The sequence below is a fragment of the Crinia signifera genome, chromosome 6, assembly GCF_055691185.1.
Source record: "Crinia signifera chromosome 6, ASM5569118v1, whole genome shotgun sequence".
Taxonomy (NCBI): Eukaryota; Metazoa; Chordata; class Amphibia; order Anura; family Myobatrachidae; genus Crinia; species Crinia signifera.
This window is the reverse complement of record NC_139222.1, coordinates 9,132,354-9,151,632: the sequence shown is the minus strand read 5'-3', so window position 1 is coordinate 9,151,632 and position 19,279 is coordinate 9,132,354. Positions and strand designations below refer to the sequence as shown.

The 19,279-nt window shown below is 48.7% G+C and overlaps 1 protein-coding gene across 3 annotated transcripts in view; it reads left to right on the top strand.

Moving 5' to 3' along the window:
* Window positions 1-2,921: 2,921 nt before the first annotated feature.
* The window catches only part of LOC146009912 (uncharacterized), a 30,171-nt gene continuing 13,813 nt past the window's right edge, over window positions 2,922-19,279 (top strand). Inside the window, exons 1-7 of one of the 3 annotated variants that reach the window (XM_083150535.1) lie at window positions 2,922-3,012; window positions 3,621-3,777; window positions 5,278-5,469; window positions 6,702-6,825; window positions 7,670-7,767; window positions 7,865-8,816; window positions 10,375-11,323. In XM_083150535.1, coding sequence (XP_083006661.1) covers window positions 3,697-3,777; window positions 5,278-5,469; window positions 6,702-6,825; window positions 7,670-7,767; window positions 7,865-8,816; window positions 10,375-11,323 — 2,396 coding nt within the window. In that variant the 5' untranslated portion in view covers window positions 2,922-3,012; window positions 3,621-3,696. Of the gene's footprint in view, window positions 3,013-3,620; window positions 3,778-5,277; window positions 5,470-6,701; window positions 6,826-7,669; window positions 7,768-7,864; window positions 8,817-10,374; window positions 11,553-19,279 lie in introns of those variants that run through there. The other 2 variants (XM_083150534.1, XM_083150533.1) reach the window with 2 other exon arrangements.

Below are 19,279 nucleotides of genomic sequence, written 5' to 3'. Positions count from 1 at the left end.
GTGACATGCGCAGCGGAAAAAGCCACTGTCCCTGAAGTAAGGGGGCGTACGCGTTTGTAGTCTGGTCACATAACATCTAGCCTAAAAAATCTTGTCAACCATTTTTGTTTTGACCCTTGACCTCTGTCGACCTTTTCTTACCCGTTGACCATGCCGACTCTCTACACCTACACCTATACATTATGGGGGAATTTACTAAGATGGGAGTTTTACTCCAGAGGGGATGTTGCTATCGGCAACTATCTCTTATCTTCTAGAAGGTGCTAAATAAATAAGCATATTCTGATTTTAAATTTTAAAATGTTTCGAATAAAGACCGATAGCATGCCGACACCTCTGAAGTGTCAAAATTATGTCCACACTTAGGGGTAAAGCTTCTAAAAATGAAAAGAGATGGTGATGTTTCCCATAGCAACCAAACAGATTCTGTCTATTATTTCTCTATTGCATCCTAGAAAATGATAGGCATGATCTGATTGGTTGCTATGGCCAAGTATCAATATGTTTGAATTACAACCAATGAAACCAGATGATCATAAAGGTGCATCCACACTGCAATACTGTCCCTGACTGATACTATTATCACTATCATCGGAGTTCCTGGGCAAACAATGAACAATATCGATCAGTAATGTTATTGGGTCGCTGTCCATATGTTAAAGTCATTGATATGTCAAAGAGAATATTACATTTACAGATGACAGGGGGGAAGTAGACCTGAGTGTCTGAATCCCCCCCATTTGGGCCTTATTCAGATCTGATCGCAGTACAAATTTGTTTGGAAAATGGGCAAAACCATGTGCACTGCAGGTGGGGCAGATGTAACCAGCGCAGACAGAGTTAAATTTGGGTGGGGTGGGCTGAAACTGAAATCTGAATTGCAGTGTAAAAATAATGCAGCCAGTATTTACACTGCACAGAAACAAAATAACTCACCCAAATCGAATTCTCTATGCACAGGTTACATCTGCCCCACCTGCAGTGCACATGGTTTTGCCCATTTTCCAAACAAATGTGTACTGAGCTCAGATCGGAATAAGGGCCAATGTGTTTATATCATGCCCCTTTGCTTCTTCACCCAAAGTTTGACTGAGATCAATTTCTGAAGCTTACGTGTCGCAGCTTAACGAGCGTCCGGCATTGACCTTCTGGAACTGTTGTTGGGTACCAGATCTTCTCCGTGGAACCTTCCCAACATGTGTTGCCCTTCCTTTCCACCCTCAAGAGGATCATCGAGATCTCAGCCTTCGTAGATCCTGAAGCTCCGTTTCCACCTACCCAGCCTCTCCCTAGGGTCATTTCCCTCGTCTGCATTGACGGGGGACAAAATTACATGTCTATGGTTCTAAGCCAGGTCCACAAGCCCACAACTGTGGATCCTTAAACTTGAGCCTGTCTCCTTCAGCGTAGTTTCCAAAACCTATATCCCTCTTATTGTGGGGAATGACCCCCATTAAGCTGGCAGATGGGTGACGTTCTGGCTGAGGACTCTTCCCACCACAGCGGTTTTCTGATGAAGATTCTCCCTAGGGTAACACTCCTGGGGGGAAATGGAATTACTCTGGGACTTGGAGGCATTGGGGAGTCTACCCTATGTTTTAAAGGGGGCAATCGTTTAAAAACCCAAAGCAACCTGGTATTGCCTTTTAAATAATTGCCCCCTTTAAAACATTGGGGAAACTTTCCAGAGAACTCCACCAATGAATTCATTATTGGGGCATCAATAAATGGGTGTGGATCGATGGGCCGAGCAGGAACAGGCCAACAGACAGTAGATCAAACCCAAATGCCCACCGCGAAGCTGGACGACGGGGTCAAAACGTCGACATGAAAAAGTATACCCAAGCAAAAGGTTGGCATGGTCGCCGAGAGCGGAGAAAGGGGGTGGGCCAGAAGACTTTTTTAAAAAAAAGTGGTATGGGGTTTGGTGGCGGCGATCGAGTCGCTGTAGGCATGCCCCATGCCAAGATCGCGGCATTGTAAGAAAAGAGGCGTGGCTATGATCACCCAATTAAGCTATCAGCGAACTGGTCGCCTTACTTCCTATGTGGGCGGACGGACAGAGGGGGGGGCTCATAGGCCGGGAGACACCGTGTACTTTTGGGGGGAGGGGTAAGTTTAAATTAGACCACTTGTAACAATCGGCAGGACCACTATGGATACTTAGTATTCCCTTAATGAGGGATGTCCATCGGCCATTGACGGTTAATAAACATAAACGGCCTAATGGTGATGGTGTCTTTACCATGGATGGGAGGTCCCTGGTGGCTGAAAGCACGTATCGGTACAGACCATGGATGTTTTTTACCTTGGTCGTTGTTTCCTTCTGGCAGCTGTAGAGATTATTTTTTTTTTTTTTCAATTGGAGTTCAGGAAATGTTGGGCATAAAATTGGCATGAGAGAAATGGACATCTCTTTTTTGTACAGGGCAGTCTCCCCAGTCATTATCGGAGTGGAGCAGTAAAACAAACATCCCCCTGACAGACCCAATGGGTTGCAAAACAAACAGTGCCATTGCTCCAGTGTGGTATAGCTATGATGCTGTAAACGCCTTGCCGCATCATGTTTTGCTGTACACATCGGTGTGACAGTATTATTTTCATATATTATTTTTTTGTATATCAAAAACACACACACACCCTCTCTTCCCAGTACACACATTATACTTATAAAGTACACATCATCATATATATATATATATATATATATATATATATATGTAAATATACTCACATATGCAGGCCTTATTTATAATAGAGAGGTTAAGTAATGATGTATAACGCTGTGTGCCAGTTAAAACGTGAACACAAAGACATAACTATCTCCACCCTATACCGACTTCCGGTATTTGCGTTCCACTTGACTTCCGGCCCGTGCGTTTCACTTCACTTCCGGTTTTTGCTGTCATTGCCAATCCGACGTCCGACCAAGCCTGTGCGTTCCAAAGACAGGAACTGTAGCTCGAGGAGAGAGGGTGAAGGAGACAATGTAATGACGGCATCGGGAAGCAGGTGAAGATATTTGTAAACGTCTTGCAGGGGGAGCCGGCTTTGGTGTTTTATTATAACACTGTTATACAGACATTACGGGCTATGGGGTACAGATGGAGTGTAGGGTAGATTTGAGTGTCCTGTTATTTTAATATACTGTGGGTGTAACAGACTTGGGGCAGTCTTATTACACCAGGATGGCTTCTGGGGATTACATCCTGCTGCCCAGTTATTGTAACACGGGTGCAGTAGTTAATAATGCAGGTGGAGCAGAATCTGGTGTCCTGTTTGAATGCAGGTGGAGCAGAATCTAGTGTCCTGTTATAATGCAGAAGGAGCAGAGTCCAGTGTCCTGCTATAATGCAGAAGGAGCAGAATCTAGTGCCCTGTTATAATGCAGAAGGAGCAGAATCTAGTGTCCTGTTATAATGCAGGAGGAGCTTAACCACTAAATAGGTCACAGTTACTGGTAAGTAATAGTATATAATAGCAGCTTAGGCTCACATTAACTTTATCTTGTTCATCCAAGCTGGAACCGTTCACTAAGGGGTGACTCGCGAGTGTGCTGTCCATCTATAACATTCACTGATGAGTATAAGCTATTGATTATTTACATTTCCCTGCATCAGGTGATCTCCTCTGCAGACGTTCTCTTGATAATAAATCTCCAAAAGATCTGGAGTCCATTCCCCTACTGATCCACTGATGATGGACGCGGATAGGAGCGAGATCACTAGGAACATGTTAAATCTCACCCTGGAGATCATCTACCTACTGACCGGGAAGGTGAGGTCACAGTGACATCACTATTATCTGTATTACTGACACAGGGACCTGACCGGGGAGGTGAGGGGGTCTGGGAGCGTCACAGTGACGTCACTCTTATCTCTATTACTGACACAGGGACCTGACTGGGGAGGTGAGGGGGTCTGGGAGCGTCACAGTGACATCGCTCTTATCTCTATTACTGACACAGGGACCTGACCGGGGAGGTGAGGGGGTCTGGGAGCGTCACAGTGACGTCGCTCTTATCTCTATTACTGACACAGGGACCTGACCGGGGAGGTGAGGGGGTCTGGGAGCGTCACAGTGACGTCACTCTTATCTGTATTACTGACACAGGGACCTGACTGGGGAGGTGAGGGGGTCTGGGAGCGTCACAGTGATGTCACTCTTATCTCTATTACTGACACAGGGACCTGACCGGGGAGGTGAGGGGGTCTGGGAGCGTCACAGTGACGTCACTCTTATCTCTATTACTGACACAGGGACCTGACTGGGGAGGTGAGGGGGTCTGGGAGCGTCACAGTGACATCGCTCTTATCGCTATTACTGACACAGGGACCTGACCGGGGAGGTGAGGGGGTCTGGGAGCATCACAGTGACGTCACTCTTATCTGTATTACTGACACAGGGACCTGACTGGGGAGGTGAGGGGGTCTGGGAGCGTCACAGTGACGTCACTCTTATCTCTATTACTGACACAGGACCTGACCGGGGAGGTGAGGGGGTCTGGGAGCGTCACAGTGACATCGCTCTTATCTCTATTACTGACACAGGGACCTGACCGGGGAGGTGAGGGGGTCTGGGAGCGTCACAGTGACATCGCTCTTATCTCTATTACTGACACAGGGACCTGACCGGGGAGGTGAGGGGGTCTGGGAGCGTCACAGTGACGTCGCTCTTATCTCTATTACTGACACAGGGACCTGACCGGGGAGGTGAGGGGGTCTGGGAGCGTCACAGTGACGTCACTCTTATCTGTATTACTGACACAGGGACCTGACTGGGGAGGTGAGGGGGTCTGGGAGCGTCACAGTGATGTCACTCTTATCTCTATTACTGACACAGGGACCTGACCGGGGAGGTGAGGGGGTCTGGGAGCGTCACAGTGACGTCACTCTTATCTCTATTACTGACACAGGGACCTGACCGGGGAGGTGAGGGGGTCTGGGAGAGTCACAGTGACGTCACTCTTATCTCTATTACTGACACAGGGACCTGACCGGGGAGGTGAGGGGGTCTGGGAGCGTCACAGTGACATCACTCTTATCTCTATTACTGACACAGGGACCTGACCGGGGAGGTGAGGGGGTCTGGGAGCGTCACAGTGATATCACTCTTATCTCTATTACTGACACAGGGACCTGACCGGGGAGGTGAGGGGGTCTGGGACCGTCACAGTGACATCACTCTTATCTCTATTACTGACACAGGGACATGTTTGAAAATGTTAATCTTGGAATGTATGCAATTAAACTTATCAGTGCTTCTCTAAATACACAGGATTATACATTAGTGAAGAAGACATCCAGTGAATGTGAGACACCCAGCAGCCATCCCTATGTGTCAGGAGGACTGAGCAAGACCCAGAGCCCCCTCCCGGTGCCTCCACCTCGCTCACTGATACATGAGAGGCACAATGACCAGAAGATCCTGGAACTCACCAACAAGATCATTCAGCTGCTGACCGGAGAGGTGACTGCTGGGAATGGGACGTTATACAGTAACACCGGGGGATGTGACAGGAGAGGTGACTGCTGGGAATGGGACGTTATACAGTAACACCGGGGGATGTGACCGGAGAGGTGATTGCTGGGAATAGGACGTTATACAGTAACACCGGGGGATGTGACCGGAGAGGTGACTGCTGGGAATGGGACGTTATACAGTAACACCGGGGGATGTGACCAGAGAGGTGACTGCTGGGAATGGGACGTTATACAGTAACACCGGGGATGTGACCGGAGAGGTGACTGCTGGGAATGGGAAGTTATACAGTAACACCGGGGCATGTGACCGGAGAGGTGACTGCTGGGAATGGGACATTATACAGTAACACCGGGGGATGTGATAGGAGAGGTGGCTGCTGGGAATGGGACGTTATACAGTAACACTGGGGGATGTGACCGGAGAGGTGACTGCTGGGAATGGGGCGTTATACAGTAACACTGGGGGATGTGACCGGAGAGGTGACTGCTGGGAATGGGACGTTATACAGTAACACCGGGGGATGTGACCGGAGAGGTGACTGCTGGGAATGGGACATTATACAGTAACACCGGGGATGTAACCGGAGAGGTGACTGCTGGGAATGGGGCGTTATACAGTAACACCGGGGGATGTGACCGGAGAGGTGACTGCTGGGAATGGGACGTTATACAGTAACACCGGGGGATGTGACCGGAGAGGTGACTGCTGGGAATGGGACGTTATACAGTAACACCGGGGGATGTGACCGGAGAGGTGACTGCTGGGAATGTGACGTTATACAGTAACACCGGGGGATGTGACAGGAGAGGTAGCTGCTGGGAATGTGACGTTATACAGTAACACCGGGGGATGTGACAGGAGAGGTGGCTGCTGGGAATGGCACGTTATACAGTAACACCGGGGGATGTGACCGGAGAGGTCGCTGCTGGGAATGGGACGTTATACAGTAACACCGGGGGATGTGACCGGAGAGGTGACTGCTGGGAATGGGACGCTATACAGTAACACCTGGGGATGTGACCGGAGAGATGACTGCTGGGAATGGGACACTATACAGTAACACTGGGGGATGTGACCGGAGAGGTGACTGCTGGGAATGGGACGTTATACAGTAACACCGGGGGATGTGACCGGAGAGGTGACTGCTGGGAATGGAACGTTATACAGTAACACTGGTGGATGTGTCTGGGTCATGACTATATCATTGTGTGTGTTAGGTTCCTATAAGGTGTGAGGATGTCACTGTCTATCTCTCCATGGAGGAGTGGGAGTATATAGAGGAACACAGGGGTCTGTACAAGGACGTGATGATGGAGAATCACCGACCCCTCACATCACTGGGTAAGAGAAGACTGTCGTGTAGTGTAATGGAGAGAGCAGCTATGGGGCCACCTAGATATACAGCATCTGATAATCACATATATACTATGTCCTCAGTCACTGCGTGTCTCCTACAGATGGGGCCAGTAACAGAAATACCCCAGAGAGATGTCCCCGTCCTCTGTATTCCCAGGATAATCACATATATACCATGTCCTCAGTCACTGCGTGTCTCCTACAGATGGGCCCAGTAACACGAATATCCCAGAGAGATGTCCCCGTCCTCTGTATTCCCAGGATAATCACATATATACAATGTCCTCAGTCACTGTGTGTCTCCTACAGATGGGCCCAGTAACAGGAATACCCCAGAGAGATGTCCCCATCCTCTGTATTCCCAGGATAATCACATATATACCATGTCCTTAGTCACTGTGTGTCTCCTACAGATGGGGCCAGTAACAGGAATACCCCAGAGAGATGTCCCCATCCTCTGTATTCCCAGGATAATCACATATATACAATGTCCTCAGTCACTGTGTGTCTCCTACAGATGGGGCCAGTAACAGAGATACCCCAGAGAGATGTCCCCGTCCTCTGTATTCCCAGGATAATCACATATATACAATGTACTCAGTCACTGTGTGTCTCCTACAGATGGGCCCAGTAACAGGAATACCCCAGAGAGATGTCCCCGTCCTCTGTATTCCCAGGATAATCACATATATACCATGTACTCAGTCACTGTGTGTCTCCTACAGATGTGCCCAGTAACAGGAATACCCCAGAGAGATGTCCCCGTCCTCTGTATTCCCAGGATAATCACATATATACAATGTCCTCAGTCACTGTATGTCTCCTACAGATGGGCCCAGTAACAGAGATACCCCAGAGAGATGTCCCCGTCCTCTCTATTCCCAGGAGCATACAGAGGAGCATCACAATGTCCCACAGGAGGATCAGGTAGGTAGGATTTAGGGTCTTACCAATATACCAAAGTGACTGTCACTATATGTTCTGTATAGGAGTGAATTCAGACTTTACTTTATTGGTTATTTAGGCAGAAGATGCAGAGGGAGAAGAAGAGACGTATGTGACTGATATGAAGGCAGAAGATACAGAGGGAGGAGAAGAGACGTATGTGACTGATATGAAGGCAGAAGATACAGAGGGAGAAGAAGAGACGTATGTGACTGATATGAAGGCAGAAGGTACAGAGGGAGAAGAAGAGACGTATGTGACTGATATGAAGGCAGAAGATACAGAGGGAGAAGAAGAGACATATGTGACTGATATGAAGGCAGAAGATACAGAGGGAGGAGAAGAGACGTATGTGACTGATATGAAGGCAGAAGGTACAGAGGGAGAAGAAGAGACGTATGTGACTGATATGAAGGCAGAAGGTACAGAGGGAGAAGAAGAGACGTATGTGACTGATATGAAGGCAGAAGGTACAGAGGGAGAAGAAGAGACGTATGTGACTGATATGAAGGCAGAAGGTACAGAGGGAGAAGAAGAGACGTATGTGACTGATATGAAGGCAGAAGATACAGAGGGAGAAGAAGAGACGTATGTGACTGATATGAAGGCAGAAGGTACAGAGGGAGAAGAAGAGACGTATGTGACTGATATGAAGGCAGAAGATACAGAGGGAGAAGAAGAGACGTATGTGACTGATATGAAGGCAGAAGGTACAGAGGGAGAAGAAGAGACGTATGTGACTGATATGAAGGCAGAAGGTACAGAGGGAGAAGAAGAGACGTATGTGACTGATATGAAGGCAGAAGGTACAGAGGGAGAAGAAGAGACGTATGTGACTGATATGAAGGCAGAAGATACAGAGGGAGAAGAAGAGACGTATGTGACTGATATGAAGGCAGAAGGTACAGAGGGAGAAGAAGAGACGTATGTGACTGATATGAAGGCAGAAGATACAGAGGGAGATGAAGAGACGTATGTGAGGGGTGATCAGCAGTGTAAGGAGGAGGAAATCCCTACAGGTATCAGCACAGGTGAGTGATAACACAACATATACCCACGATATCCTGGTTTGCAGCATCTTACTGGCCCCTGATCAGCCATTAGTATACGAGCCTGGGGTTAGCCTGCTTTAGACACTTCAGGTAAAGTGGGTTCCCATTTACCCTTACAGGGACTTTTGTAAAACCTTTTATGTCCTCCTACCTTGGACATTTTCAATCAGAGCTTCATTGCCTGCCCAGGACAGAATACTGACTCCGCACCTCTGTACTCATTGTTCCTCCCACTTACAACCCTGCCCCTCCCAATTTTTCATCTCCATTGCTAGTACACAGATCAGGGGGTAGGGGCTATAATGTTCCTTCTCTCACCCTGTTATGAATGCCACCAGATGGAATTAGGTGTTGCAGTAATCCGTTAGCTTTCTGCTAGCTGCACCTTTGTTAATAACAGCTTCTATTCCTTGGTGGATTAGGCCCACCGATGACTAGGATGCCACCTGGTCTTTTCACAGACAAGGCTGCTGTTGGAGATTGTGCATGGTGAGTACAGCAGGGACACAAGGAAGGACTATACAGACAACAGATGGAACTGGATTGTAAAGCAATACCGGTTTCCAGACAAAACAGACATGACCGGAGAGAGCACAGCACCAGTTAAGGGCAGGCAAAAGGACCCCAATATCCAGGTTTTCCACAACTAGGGCTACATCCGGAGCTGGTACACACAAAAACCAGACGAAATGGAAACAAAAACTGTGGCAGCAGCTTGTAACACACCCTTTCAAAACACTGTGGTGCTTCTAGCACAGTGTGGTCTGTATTTCAGTACTGATATACATACCACACTGTGCTAGAAACACTAATATGGATTTGGGACATGTATCTATGTAGTTCACACTCACCTATGAGAAGCACTCATCTATGTATGGTTGTATTGATGTGTTACTTTCTCCTGTGTGTGTGTACCTATGCATACAGCGGCAGGACAGTGGGTGGGCGGTAACCTGAATCAGGCCCATAGTGCGAGGTGACCCATCATCATTCAGTGTGTCTGCGTTGGCCACTGCGTTCTCCAGATCAGCACCGCACAAAGCTTTGGTGATACTGGTCCTCGGTCCACACCCATATAGGGTTTTCAGGTTCTTGCCTCCGGCAAGACCCACTTTAGGCATACGGTTCGAGTGTTGGGGGCGGCTGTTGAACATCTCATTGGTCCAGTGTTCCTCAGCCTTGAGGAACAGATTCATTGGGTTCTTGCTTCTCCTTTCCAGACTGTTATACAGAGGTACCGTCATTACAGGGCTGCAGGGGGAGGAGCTTAGAAATTAAATCCAACCTGCAATCCCATAGTCCATTGTTCCCCATCTTGCTTTAGGATTCCTGATTGTGACCATGTTTAGTATGTACATTATTAAAAACTAGGGTTACCTCCATCTGCCCCCATCCCACCCTCCACTCTGTCCACCCCCGCCCCATCTGGCCTCTTCTAATTACTGGTTCCCAATTTGGCCCTTATTCTGGTCTGTTCGGGCCACGGGAGACAGAACGTACCTACTAAAATTATAGAGATATTTTTTTTTTTTTCCAGCAGATGGCCACAACATCCGGAATCCCTTGGAAGAAGATCGCATTTGGTCTACAGATTATAAAAGTGAAGATGACATCATCACAGAAGATTCTACAGGAGAGAACCCCATTGCCTCAAATATATATCCAGTAGATCACAGTGCTGCTCTAGATTACACCGATAGTAGTACATATAGTGCAGGTCACACATTATTTTTTCCATGCCCTGAGTGTGGAAAACGTTTTCAGCAAAAATCAGATTTTATCAAACACCGGAGAACTCACACAGGTGAGAGGCCGTATCCATGTTCTGAGTGTGGGAAATGTTTTACACATAAAGCCAATCTTGTTACGCATCAGAGAGGTCACACAGGTGAGGAACCGTTTGCGTGTTCTGAGTGCGGTAAATGTTTTCAGACAAGAGCAGATTTTATCAGACACCGGAGAACTCACACAGGTGAGAGGCCGTTTCAATGTTCTGAGTGTGGGAAATGTTTTACGCATAAAGCAAATCTTGTTACGCATCAGAGAGGTCACGCAGGTGAGGAACCATTTGCGTGTTCTGAGTGCGGGAAATGTTTTACACGGAAATCAAATCTTGTTGTACATCGGAGAACTCACACAGGTGAGAGGCCATTTCCATGTTCTGAGTGTGGGAAATGTTTTACACATAAAGCAAATCTTGTTACACATCGGAGAGGTCACATGGGTGAGGAACTGTTTGCGTGTTCTGAGTGCGGGAAATGTTTTACACGAAAATCAAATCTTGCCATTCATCAGAGAACTCACACAGGTGAGGAACTGTTTTCATGTTCTGAGTGTGGTAAACGTTATACACGTAAATCAGCTCTTGTTGGACACCAGAGAAGTCACACAGGTGAGAAGCCGTTTCTATGTTCTGAATGTGGGAAATGTTTTACACTGAAATCGTATCTTGTTATACACCAGAGAGGTCACACAGGGGAGAAGCTGTTTTCATGTCTTGAGTGTGGGAAACGTTTTACATTCAAAGCAGCTCTTGTTAAACACCAGAGACGTCACACAGATGAGAAGCGATGAGTGTGGAAATGCTTTACATACAAATCAGATCCAGATCAAATAATTTATGAAGGCGAGATTATCCATTGCAAAGTACACACTGACAAGGAACCTTTTGAGTGTACGGAGTGGGGATAATGCTTCCAACAAAAAAATAAAATCTTGTTTCACCTTACAAACGTCACACATGTCCTGATTGTGGGAAACGTTTTACAGACATAAGTGACCTTGAACATCAGAGAACTCATTCATAATTAACAGATAAGAAGCGATAGCTAGGGAACTCGGAGGTGGTGGTGTCGTCAGTCCTAACCAATCAGATTCTGCCTTACTTTATGTAGAAGTCTGGGCAAACAATGGGTGGAATTGGAGGATCAATACATGCAGCAAGTCCCTGCTTACACTCCACTCCTCAGAATTTGGCCCGCTGACGTCTTATGAAGGTCGACATACGTGAGGTTGACCACTGAAGGTAGACACCGGAAATAGGTTGACAGGGTCAAATGGTCAAAACACGCATTAGGTCGACATGAGTTTTGTTAAACTTTTTTTTATGCCGACTTGTGCCGACAGGCGGTATTTCATACCCTACCATCCACTACGACGTGGTGGGAGAATTTAGGAGTGTGCCGACTGTGCCCGAAGCGACTATGTCGACCTTTGTGGGAAAACCTGAAACACTCATGTCGACCACTTGACTTGACCTAACAATTGTCCACCAAATTCTTGTCGATCTTCTGAACCTGTCTACTTTAGCCGTGTCGACTTTCAGTGGTTGTCCTTCATTGAGTTGCCCCATACCCCTGGTGACAGCCTCCACTGTAACACAATTCTCAGAAATCCAGGAGAAATGGGGGAATCCGCAAGGTGACCTTGGGAAATGTTTGCAGGCGAGACACTCTCTGCCCGCAAGCGCTAGACTTAGCCAAGCGGCGAGACAGAAAAACTGTTTCCCGATGGACCCTGGAACCTAAGGTGTCTACCTTGTATAAATTGTCTTTCTCAGCCAAGGAATGGGGGAACGTATTTCGTAAAACACATAAGACCTCTGAGGACAATGTTTTATGGAAGATCCGCTCCGCTCCCCGGTACGTAGGTAAAGGATCACATGGGATCCTGGCATGGACATCCCCGGTACGTAGTTAAAGGACCACATGGGATCCTGGCATGGACATAACACTTCCCCAGCTCATCAAGACTATGTCTACACTTTAAATGAGCGAGTTTTATCTTAAAGGCCCCCTCTGGGTCTGACTTGTCCTTTGGACAAGTCGGACCAGTTTAACCTTGAACAACCCCCGACAGCTCCCCGGAGGCTGCTTACGATTTGGCACTTGATGGGCCAAATTATACATTAAATAAATTGCATGTGATTTTATTGCATGTATATCCCTGGGGGGGGGGGGGGGGGGCAGGTCCGATGCGTACGGGACTGCGCATTGGACCTGAGGGGACATTAGACCAAGCCGAGTTCACGGCCCGATTCGTCGAAATCGGCTCGGCATATGGGCACCTTAAGCGCTGCCTGTCCCCAGGCTCTATTGAATGAGCCCCCACTGTATGGTCATTTGTGTTATTTTAAGTTTTTTTCATTTTTTCTCTCTTATGCAATAAGTGCACATTTTAGAGACCATTTGATCTATCTATCTATATCCACTTCATGTATGCAGAAATATGACATTGTGTTACTTACGAAGCCTGACAGAATCTATGCTATGTCCAATCCCCCTTTTTATCCCATGGGGAGGGGGGACACACAAAGGAAAGGCCCCCATACACTAGTGTGATTTAGCCACGGATTCTGACGGATTGGGATGAGATATCAGGTGACCAAATCGGATGTGTGTGACATCCGATGCGCGTTCCCTTGCATCACATGCAATGTATCACATGACCTTGCCGGGCGGCTCAAGGGGATCCGCTGACCATACACTACTACTGCGAGAAGTCGGGACGTTAAATCATGAAAAGTGCCGCATGATTTAGAGAGATAAAATTTAAAAAATGAAATGTAATTAAAATAGGCGAGAGATAGTGTTAGTGAGGGAAAAGTGTTAATAGAATGTAAGGACATGCCGTACTAGAGTCACCCAGCCCAACCAGTCCAGGGGCACCGCACCCCACACCACCGTTACCCTAAATTGGGTCTGCAATTAGTCAGCAAGGAGCCACATGATAATGGCTCCTTACTTGGTATATCTGAACTAAGAGCTACCTACCTTGGAGCAACCCCAGACTACTCCATGTGGCATATCATGACCCACATCTCCTCCTGCATGGAGTAGTCTGGGGTTGCTCCAAGGTAGGTAGCTCTTAGTTCAGATATATGTAGTAAGGAGCCATTATCATGTGGCTCCTTGCTGGTTAATCGTAGACCCAATTTAGGGTGGGGTGGGGTGCGGTGCCCCTGGGCTGGGTGGCTTTACTGCGGCACGCCCTTACATTCTATTAACACTTTTCCCTCACTAACACTATCTCTACTATTTTAATTACATTTCATTTTTTTTATTTTATCTCTCTCTTTATACATAGCTTCGGCTTCCTATCACTAATATATATTATATATTAACACTATAGTATCTCACTGGCGTGCCGCACTGGGCTTTCTAGCTTATGATGGTTTTTGGGGTGTTGCACCCTGCACCTAGATATAGCACTAGGGACAGAGAAGCCTTGACGTGGCTTGGGGGCATAGCATACACCTGCGCAGTTATATGTAACCAATATCTCTGAATTCTATTATCACGTAGTGTTCAAGATTGGTTACTAATACCATTCAGTGTGCTGGGGGGAAACAATGTATTTTTTTTACTTACTCAGTATTAACCCCTCCCTTGCATGCACCTGAATGGTATTACTAGACTAATTGAGCATCTACCACTATCTGTATGTACCAGTTAGAGAAGAGTCTCATTGGTATCCATCCACTTTATACCCCACGAAAAGCTTGGCGTAAGGAGTAAGGTTTGTGCTTGGCGTAAGGAGTAAGGTTTGTGCATGCTGGGTCCACCATGGACTGACGAGAGTAGAAGGCGGCTCAGGTAACTTGATGCCAAAATATTTTGGTCCGGTTTCTTGACAGTCGCTCAAACGCTAGGATCCCATCAGTGGCAATGACTTCTGGATCTACAGTTTGGACATCAAAGACGAGCAGCAGCCAGCCCAGTGGGCCTCAGTTGGAGGTTCACCACCACAGAAGTTCTGATGCGATTGCCGTGTGGACAAGCAGATGATGGCTGTTTTTGTGACCAATCATGTGGCTACCGTACCACTTGTGCAGCAGCAGCACCCCGTCACTGGAGACTGGTATGCTAACCAATGTCTGCCGTAAGTTTTTGGCGCCATATCCAGGTACGTCCCAAGAACTTGCACTTGTACCCTTTTCCATCACGACAATGCACCTTCCCATAAGTCCAGGGGAGGGTCAGATTGTCTGGCCCATGAACGATGTGTGTAAACTGGAAACAAAATGGCAGTTTAGTGATAAAGCGGTCTAAAATGTGTGGGCTACATGCAAAAGCAGCCAGTATTTACCCTGCACAAAAAAAAAAATCTACATGTATTTCCTGCCCCTGTATGGCAATATGATTCGTTCCAGACAGTTACTTTTTTTTGCTATGCTAATGAGGCCCCGTAAAATATGTTTTTGATGCTGCGCACGGCGCACAGTTTATGCACAAAGGTGCTGTTGCGATTGAGATGCACGGCATTAGAGATGGAAAAGTGCTGGGTGGTGACAGGGTGGATAGATGTGAGGATCGAGGGCGGAGCTGGTCACAGACCCTCCCTTTAAACTCCTGTCAATCAACTTCCGAATGGTCAACTATCAAAAGAGACCCTGGATTTTATCGCAAGATGGCGTCGTGCATACGCGATATAATCTGGACGAATGTGCAGTCATTCATTAATCAATCAATAATTGCAATCATGAGGTCAGATTAAAAAAAAATATAAGGCAGTGATTTTCAACCTTTTTACCTTGCGGCACACTAAATATAAATTAAAAATTGGCAAGGCACACCATGAGACCCCACAGGGCAAAACACATTGGCCCCCACAGGAAAAAAACCTATTGGCGCCCATATAAGAAAACAATCACACTGGTCCCCACAGGTAACAAAAATAAAATACATTGGCCCTCGCATGAAAAGAAGAGACCAGTAACTAACAGTTGAACTGGTGTGGGCTGTAAACTGGTTTGGGCACCTCTAGATCTGGGGGCACACTTTAGAACAGCTCAAGGCACACTAGTGTGCCACGGCACAGTGGTTGAAAAACACTGGTATAAGGCCTTGGCATGGATTCTTTATGGAATCCCGGCAGTCGGAATCCCGGCGTGCAAAATCCCGATGCTGGAATCCCGACCGCCAAAATCCCGACAAGTGGGGACGTGGAGCACCCCCCCCCCCCTTGCGGGCTCACTGCGCTCACCACGCAGCGGGCCCGGTGCCTTGGCACACTAATTTATTCTCCCTTTATGGGTGTCGTGGACACCCATGGAGGGAGAGTGTTTCGGGATTTCGGCGGTCGGTATTTTGGACGCCGGGAAATTGACTGCATCCCCTTGGCACCAGCCGCTGAGTTATATCTTGGCTCAAAGTGATTATTGATGCCCCAAAGCTCTGGCCAGTAACTATGGGGGATTTCATCTTCCATCAAATTCCTTACCCTATGTCACCGTTATAACAGACAGAGCGGTAGTACATGTGCCTGGGTTACACCGGGAGGGAGCGGTAGTATATGTGCCTGGGTTACACCGGGAGGGAGCGGTAGTATATGTGCCTGGGTTACACCGGGAGGGAGCGGTAGTATATGTGCCTGGGTTACACCAGGAGAGAGCGGTAGTACATGTGCCTGGGTTACACCGGGAGGGAGCGGTAGTATATGTGCCTGGATTACACCAGGAGAGAGCAGTAGTATATGTGCCTGGGTTACACCGGGAGGGAGCGGTAGTATATGTGCCTGGGTTACACCGGGAGAGAGCGGTAGTACATGTGCCTGGGTTACACCGGGAGGGAGCGGTAGTATATGTACCTGGGTTACAGCGGAAGAGAGCAGTAGTACATGTGCCTGGGTTACACCAGTAGAGAGCGGTAGTATATGTGCCTGGGTTACAGCAGGAGAGAGCAGTAGTATATGTGCCTGGGTTACAGCAGGAGGGAGCGGTAGTATATGTGCCTGGGTTACTGCGGGAGAGAGCAGTAGTATATGTACCTGGGTTACAGCGGAAGAGAGCGGTAGTACATGTGCCTGGGTTACACCGGGAGAGAGCACTAGTATATGTGCCTGGGTTACACCGGGAGAGAGCGGTAGTACATGTGCCTGGGTCACAGCGGGAGAGAGCGGTAGTGTATGTGCCTGGGTTACACCGGGAGAGAGCGGTAGTACATGTGCCTAGGCTACAGCAGGAGAGAGCGGTAGTATATGTGCCTGGGTTACATCGGGAGAGAGCGGTAGTATATGTGCCTGGGCTACAGCAGGAGAGAGCAGTAGTATATGTGCCTGGGTTACACCGGGAGAGAGCGGTAGTACATGTGCCTGGGTTACACCGGGAGGGAGCGGAAGTATATGTGCCTGGGTTACACCAGGAGAGAACAGTAGTATATGTGCCTGGGTTACAGCGGAAGAGAGCAGTAGTATATGTGCCTGGGTTACACCGGGAGAGAGCGGTAGTATATGTGCCTGGGTTACAGCGGGAGAGAGCAGTAGTATATGTGCCTGGTTACACCGGGAGAGAGCGGTAGTACATGTGCCTGGTTACAGCGGGAGAGAGCGGTAGTACATGTGCCCGGGTTACAGCGGGAGAGAGCGGTAGTATATGTGCCCGGGTTACAGCAGGAGAGAGCGGTAGTATATGTGCCTGGGTTACACCAGGAGAGAGCGGTAGTATATGTGCCTGGGTTACACCGGGAGGGAGCGGTAGTATATGTGCCTGGGTTATACCGGGAGAGAGCGGTAGTATATGTGCCTGGGTTACAGCAGGAGAGCGGTAGTATATGTGCCTGGGTTACTGCGGGAGAGAGCAGTAGTATATGTACCTGGGTTACAGCGGAAGAGAGCGGTAGTACATGTGCCTGGGTTACATCGGGAGAGAGCACTAGTATATGTGACTGGGTCACAGCGGGAGAGAGCGGTAGTGTATGTGCCTGGGTTACACCGGGAGAGAGCGGTAGTACATGTGCCTGGGCTACAGCAGGAGAGAGCGGTAGTATATGTGCCTGGGTTACACCGGGAGAGAGCGGTAGTACATGTGCCTGGGCTACAGCAGGAGAGAGCGGTAGTATATGTGCCTGGGTTACACCGGGAGAGAGCGGTAGTACATGTGCCTGGGTTACACCGGGAGGGAGCGGTAGTATATGTGCCTGGGTTACACCAGGAGAGAGCGGTAGTATATGTGCCTGGGTTACACCGGGAGGGAGCGGTAGTATATGTGCCTGGGTTACACCAGGAGAGAGCGGTAGTACATGTGCCTGGGTTACACCGGGAGGGAGCGGTAGTATATGTGCCTGGGTTACACCGGGAGAGAGCGGTAGTATATGTGCCTGGGTTACACCGAGAGGGAGCGGTAGTATATGTGCCTGGGTTACATCGGGAGAGAGCGGTAGTATATGTGCCTGGGTTACACCGGGAGGGAGCGGTAGCATATGTGCCTGGGTTACACCGGGAGGGAGCGGTAGTATATGTGCCTGGGTTACACCGGGAGAGAGCGGTAGTATATGTGCCTGGGTTACACCGGGAGGGAGCGGTAGTATATGTGCCTGGGTTACACCGGGAGAGAGCGGTAGTACATGTGCCTGGGTTACACCGGGAGGGAGCGGTAGTATATGTGCCTGGGTTACACCGGGAGGGAGCGGTAGTACATGTGCCTGGGTTACACCGGGAGAGAGCGGTAGTACATGTGCCTGGGTTACACCGGGAGGGAGCGGTAGTACATGTGCCTGGGTTACACCAGGGTTGCCGACCCTCCCGGAATTTCCGGGAGTCTCCCGAAAATCGGGTACCCCCTCCCGGCCCCCGGAAGGGTGGGCAACCCTCCCTGATTCAGGGGGGACCCCCGCTGACCCCTGGATTGCGGCATTAAAATGCCGCAATCCTGGGGTCTCAGAGGAGGGGGCGGAGCTAAAACGGCAAATTCGCGTCCTTTTAGCCCCGCCCCCTCCACGGAGATCACTTAATTCGCTGCTTTAACAACATGGGGGCGGGGCTTATGATGTCATTCGTAAGCCCCGCCCCCTGAGCGGCTGCTGAAACTCTCCTCTCCGGGCTTCTCCCGGAGAGGAGAATCTTAAAGTCGGCAACCCTGGGTTACACCGGGAGAGAGCGGTAGTACATGTGCCTGGGTTACAGCAGGAGAGAGCGGTAGTACATGTGCCTGGGTTACAGCAGGAGAGAGCAGTAGTATATGTGCCTGGGTTACACCAGGAGAGAGCGGGTAGTATATGTGCCTGGGTTACACCGGGAGAGAGCGGTAGTACATGTGCCTGGGTTACAGCAGGAGAGAGCAGTAGTATATGTGCCTGGGTTACACCAGGAGAGAGCGGGTAGTATATGTGCCTGGGTTACACCGGGAGAGAGCGGTAGTACATGTGCCTGGGTTACAGCAGGAGAGAGCAGTAGTATATGTGCCTGGGTTACACTGGGAGAGAGCAGCAGTATATGTGCCTGGGTTACACCAGGAGAGAGCGGGTAGTATATGTGCCTGGGTTACAGCAGGAGAGAGCGGTAGTATATGTGCCTGGGTTACACAGGGAGAGAGCGGTAGTATATGTGCCTGGGTTACAGCAGGAGAGAGCGGTAGTATATGTGCCTGGGTTACACCAGGAGAGAGGGTAGTACATGGCATGGGCTCCTATCTCCTCATCCCCTCCCTTCTCATATACAAATTACAC